We start from the raw sequence: 6,410 nt of genomic DNA on the forward strand, positions 1-6,410 counted from the left end.
AGGAAGGATCCTGTTCTCCCAGCCTTACTGTAGAGAACAAAACTATTGTACATCGCCAATTGGATCAAATAAACAGACACCTTCTTATACCAGCGTCTGGTTCTGCGGGAAACTAAATAGGGAGCCAACATCTGGTCATTGAAGTCCACCCCTCCCATGTGAAGGTTATAGTCGTGGACAGAGAGGGGTTTCACAATGACTCCAGTTGCCCGTTCAATTTGGACAGTCGTGTCTGCGTGAATGGTGGACAGAAGGTAAACGTCCCTCTTGTCCCTCCACTTCACCGCGAGCAGTTCATGGTCACACAAGGCAGCCCTCTCCCCCCGTGCAAGTCGGGTACTAACGAGCTGTTGGGGGAAGCCCCGGCGACTAGGTCGCGCGGTACCACAGCATTGAATTCCGACTATATGTAAGTGCCGAAAGAGGGCCACGCTTGAGTAAAAATTGTCCACGTATAAGTGGTACCCCTTGTGGAATAAGGGTGACACCAAGTCCCAGACAATCTTGCCACTGCTCCCCAGGTAGTCAGGACATCCGACCGGCTCCAGTTTTGAGTCTTTTCCCTCATAGACCCTAAAACGATATGTATAGCCTGTGGCCCTTTCACAGAGCTTATACAGTTTGACCCCATACCGGGCGCGCTTGCTGGGGATGTACTGTTTTATGCCAAGGCGCCCGGTAAAATGTACTAGGGACTCGTCTATGCAGATGTTTTGATTAGGGGTATACGCATCTGCAAATCTGGATGACAAATGGTCTATGAGGGGCCGAATTTTGTGGAGCCGGTCATAAGCAGGGTGGCCTCTTGGATGACAGGTGCTATTGTCCGCGAAATGCATAAAGCACATGATGACCTCAAAACGTGCCCTAGACATTGCAGCAGAGAACATGGGCATGAAATGTATTGGGTCTTTAGACCAATATGACCGCAATACATTTTTTTTGTTAGACCCATGCTGAGGATAAGGCCCAAAAAAATTTTAAACTCGGAAACTGTGACTGGTTTCCACCGGTAAGGCTGGGCATAGAAGCTTTCCGGATTGGCGGTAATAAACTGTGTGGCGTAGCGGTTGGTTTCAGCCACAACTAGGTCATAGAGATCCGCGGTGAAGAACAGCTCAAAAAACTGAAGGGCCGATCCTAAATGAGCCGTCTCCACGCGAACTCCAGACTGGGCGGTGAAAGGGGGCAGTACGGGTGCGGCGGAATCAGGGGATTGCCAATTAGGATTTGCCAGCACCTCTGGGAGACTAAGGGTTCTACGGACCTGTGAACGCGGTGGCTGTGACGGGGGAGTTATTGCACGTGCCACCGTACCAGCTGGAACTGCCCTTCTGGTGCTCGCCACTTCACCAGGGACTACGGCAGTGCTGGTAGAAGGTCCAGGCTGTGCTGCGCTGCTGGTGTATGCCGCACCATAAACAAGATCAGCGCTAGCACCACTCTGCTGCAAATGAGGATCATCATGCAGGGTAGGCAGAACTCTTACATGGGATCGGGTACGTCTGGCCGTAGCAGGGACCTCTACCTCGTCATCCTCACTAGCCGTTAGAGTGCCACTGCTGTCTACAGGTTCATATTCTGAACCACTGGATTCAGCGGATAAGGCGTCCCCATCGCTTTCATCCATCACGGTCAGAATCCTGTAGGCCTCTTCAGCGGAATACCCCTTGTTTGACATTTTGGGTTCACTAAATTTAGGGGGTATTCCTCTGAGACTACCCAGGAAAAAGAGCAAACCTGCTTAGTAAAAAGGAGTGCTTGCGAAGTAAAGCTGCGATCGCTAATAAAGATCCAAAAAGCTCAAAAGTGATCTTTTATAGCGGCGCAGCGATTTTACGGTTTTTGCAGTGATCAGAAAAAAAAAAATTCTGTCACTGCGGTGGGGCGGACTGAACGCAAGTGTGCGCACAAGATCAGGCCTGATCGGGCGAACACTGCGTTTTTTGTAGAACCTAAGGTGACCCTAATGTACTTATATAGATCTGATTGCGATCAGTATTGATCACTTACAGATACTATATAGTACTAGTGCTGATTAGCGACAGCGATGACGCTAATCAGCGACTAATCGGTGACTGCGGTGCGGTGGGCGCTAACTACCTAACAAGTAGCTAACTACCTGGCGGTGATAAGGGACCCTAACAGGGGGGGTGATCAATGACAGGGGGGTGATCAGGGTGACTAATATGGGTGATCAGGAGCTAAATAAATGACAGGGTAATATCTAATGTGTAGTGTGGTGTTTGGTGCTACTTACTGAGCTGCCTGTGTCCTCTGGTGGTCGATCCAAGCAAAAGGGACCACCAGAGGACCAGGCAGGAGTTATATCAGACGCTATTTTCAAAATAGCGTCTGACATAACCATTTCATTGGCCGATTCAAAAATCCACAGCCTGCCAGCCAATGATCGCGGCCGGCAGGCTGCAGATGAACTTGTGAACTGCGCAATCCTGTGAACGCACGCTCATGGGAGCGCGCGTTCACAGGAAATCTCGGCTCACGCGAGATGACGCCAATCGGCGTTAGTGTGACCTGGGAGCGCCGCAGAGATGACGCCTTTCGGCGTTAGTGTGACGGGAGGAGGTTAAGCAATACTTTTTACAACATTACTTCATCTATTTTATATGAATGCAGGAATAATTGAAGCAGACATACCCTTCAGGGTAAACCATTTTAAAGCAATGTCTTTTGTTTTACCAAGTGTATGTATACTGAAAGTTTGCTGCAACAGTGTATTTGGTAGCAGCCCCACTTCCAAACCCTTCTATAAAAAACACACATGCTGCTACATGTTTAAGGCTAGGGCTACACGGCAACATGTGTCACATGACAAAAAGGGTACAACTTCATTGCATCATATGCTGCACAAATGTTTTTATAATAATAATCAATGGTGTCACACTGCAACATGACAGTTGCACAAAAATACAACTTGGATGAATTTTTTGCGACTGTCGTGTCACAGTATTTTGCATATTGACAACAGCTCCCAGCGCTCCTCCACTCCTTCAGGCCAGTGGCGCACACAATATGGTGAAGCAGGAAGACTTCTCCCTGCTCCACCATTCAGCCTGCAGACACAGATCGTGCTGCCAGCCTGTGTGGGCGGAGCCTGCATAGTGGAAATCTGCATAAGCTCCGCCCACACCGTGCTGCAGCGCGATCTTTGCCTGTAGGGATTAGAGGTATGTGAGCTTCATGAACTGGACAAGGTGAGTAGTTACTGTGTTTTTTGGTTTTAATACAGAGGGGCCACAAAAGGACTTTATTACTATACAGGGGGCACGATAGGCATTTATACTATGGAGGGGGCACAGAGCCAAAGGGCATTATTACTGCGAAAGGGGCACAATGGAGATTTCTACTATGGGGGGGCACAAAGGGCATTACTAGCACAGTAGGCATTACTGCTATTAAGGGGGCACAATGGGCATTATTACTATAAAGGGGCACAATGGGGACTATTACTGTGAAGGGGAAACAGAGCATTACACCTGTGCCCCTTTCACAGGGCATTACAACTGTGAACTGGGGCACAGAGTGACAATTACTGTGAGGGGGCACACATCTGTACAAAACTACAGTGAAGGTTGTACAATGAGGGCAATACTACTGTGAGGGGGCACAATTTTTTTTTTAAGTATTGGGGGGGGGGGAGGGGGGAGGGGTGCCACACACCCTAGGCCAGTGGTGGCGAACCTATGGCACAGGTGCCAGAGGCGGCACTCAGAGCCCTCTCAGTGGGCACCCGCACACTGGAAAAAGTCTATGGTGTACCAGTATGCCTTAGACTTTTCCTGCCATTCATCAGCGCAGGGCGCACTATGAACAGCACAGGGAGTGCACTGACTGTAGGCAGGCTATTATAGCTAAATGATAAAGTACATGGAAGATACACTATATTGGTATTCAGGGTAAATTGCAATGTCGGCACTTTGCGATAAATAAGTGGGTTTTGGGTTGCAGTTTGGGCACTCGGTCTGTAAAAGGTTCGCCATCACTGCCCTAGGCACACGAAACCAAGCTAAAGTGTTGAGCTGTAAGCACTGCATATAGGCTCACAGCACAGAAATGCAATGCCATATCAAAAGTGCTCAAATTTCAGGTCTTCCTGTCACATCTGGCAATGGAGTAGACAACAGGGTTCCATCTCCACAGCCAGAAAAACCAGAAACTCTGATATGCACTGCAACCCCACGTTGACAGCTTTGTGTGAAATTCCTTTTTTTTTTTTTAAAGGTAAAAGGGCCTCAGGCATAACATGGAAGTCAATAGGAAGTAAAAGAAAATAATTTCTTATATAAACAGAGACAAAAGTTTAAAGCTTGTGACATTCATGGTATATATGGCTGCTTGAACACGTATATTTGTATGCGGAAAATGCACATAAATCCACACTTTTTATTGTGGGCTTAATGTGTTTTTTGCACTGGTATTATGCAGATTTTCTGTTTATGTTAATCCCATGTTAACGAGAAGAATTCACTTTTTGCATTGCAAAGGATGAAGTCAGAATGTCCATGAGAATTGCGAAAACTCCTTCACTTTGCTGGTCCTGTAAAACGCTGCCGATTTTCTGCACGCAGCATATCCCGCTAGGTGCGAACATACGCTCTTGGGGCTTATTTACAAGACTGAGCTCGGCCACGGCTCCCATAACCCGAACTGTTTTATGTTGTAGTCCGTTTCTATCTGATCATGGCTCTAACGTACTAAACTCACCGTGATTACATTACAATAAGGGCTCGTTCTCACGAACGTGTGCTGCCCGTTGCCGTATTGCGGAGACCGCATTTGCCGATCCGTAATACACGGGCACCGTTCTGTGTGCCTTCTGCATCACGGATGCGGATCCATTCACTTCAATGGGTCTGCAGATGCAGAACCGAACACTACAAAGCGCTTTCTGGGGTTACGTTCCGTGCCTCCGCACAGCAGAAAGACAGAACGTGCTTTATCTTTTTTTGCGGAATGGAGGGATCGCGGACCCATTCAAGTGAATGGGTCCACGATCCCCATGCGGCTGGACCATGGTCGGTGCCTGTGCATTACGGACCGCGATTTGCGGTCCACGGCACGGGCTTCACGCGGTCATGTGAACGAGCCCTAAGCCCGCAACCAGATAGGATGCGACCACCATAAATCACTAAAATGTAGTCAGTTTGGGTCAGGGGAGCCACGGTCAGTCCGGGACCTGCAGGCGACACAACAACCAATATTTCCTGGACCGAGCACGGTCGTGTAAATCAGAAAAAAAAAACAAAAAAAAAAACACTTTTGTAAATTTGGGGCTATCTGCGCCGCACTATTCTATACATGTTTTGCAACTTTCTAAAACACATAAAACCTATAGAATACAACCTTTACAGGACAGCAATGAGCAGCGATGGGGCTCACAAACCTACTAATATGCTGCAATGTAAAACAAAATCACTACGAAGTGAGTGGATGGGAATTCCATGAAATCACTGACATCACTTCTGGCAGGTGGAAGCCTCATACAAGCCATACTTGGGAACATAACCTAAAAGTCGTAACGCTATAAAATCCTGTACTGTGCCCCCACAGATGGGGCAGACTTTACTGCTGTTTTACATTAGTCTGGCACTTAAAACCTCTTGTACATACCTATGTGCTGTAGACCTTTGCAGCCATTCTCTGAAAGCTTTGGTTGCTCCTCTCTGCTGCCCTTTAAGGGGGGTTTCCCCAGCTGGACCCTCAGGGTGGATGTATAACTCATTTTCCAGAGAGCTCCTGTCTCATTGAGCCTGCCTGGAGTGTCACTACAAGTCTCTGAGGAACTAGTTATGAGGGCACAGTGGCTTGGAGCTCTCTCACCACCAATCAATGTGCACACAGCAGCTGAACTGGGCTGAGCTAATCAGTAGCTTCATCCCCAGGGGCTAGCTCTACTTGTTGTCGTCGCCTTCCACCCACCTCTGTGATAGAACCAGCGTGCTAGTAGATGGCTACAGAAGTGACTAATAAAGTAGACCTTGTACACAAGCGAGTGCCAGATTACTCTGATTTCACGATTGCCAACATTTTAAGACAATTTCCAGGAACACGCTCCCACAGGACAGAGGGATCTAAGGTCGGATTCACATGAGTGCAATATGGATGCGTTATAGTGCCGACATTACTACTACAACGACCCGACCCCTGAAGTCTTAGAGCTTCAGGGGTCAGTTCAGAAAACTGCACTGTATGACGAAAGCCATGAAGAATAGCCACAGGACGTCTGCTTTTTCTGTCCAGCTATAGCGTATGCCATGTGACTAGTGTTGAGCGAACTTGTTTTTTAAGTTCTGCGTCCAAAGTTCGGGTTATAGAAGAATCCCGTTATGGATTCCAAATTCCGTTGTGGTCCGTGGTAGCGGAATCCATAACCAGTGATGGTCAGTTCG

General features: G+C 48.0%; 1 protein-coding gene across 2 annotated transcripts in view; it reads right to left on the reverse strand.

The window, feature by feature from the left end:
* LOC122940368 (myosin light chain kinase, smooth muscle-like) overlaps positions 1-5,825 on the reverse strand; it is a 62,638-nt gene extending 56,813 nt beyond the window's left edge. Inside the window, exon 1 of one of the 2 annotated variants that reach the window (XM_044297007.1) lies at positions 5,632-5,825. In XM_044297007.1, coding sequence (XP_044152942.1) covers positions 5,632-5,743 — 112 coding nt within the window. In that variant the 5' untranslated portion in view covers positions 5,744-5,825. The remainder of the gene's footprint in view (positions 1-5,631) is intronic. The other variant, XM_044297005.1, reaches the window with a different exon arrangement.
* Between the last annotated feature and the right edge of the window lie 585 nt (positions 5,826-6,410).

This window comes from Bufo gargarizans, chromosome 6, assembly GCF_014858855.1.
Source record: "Bufo gargarizans isolate SCDJY-AF-19 chromosome 6, ASM1485885v1, whole genome shotgun sequence".
NCBI lineage: Eukaryota > Metazoa > Chordata > Amphibia > Anura > Bufonidae > Bufo > Bufo gargarizans.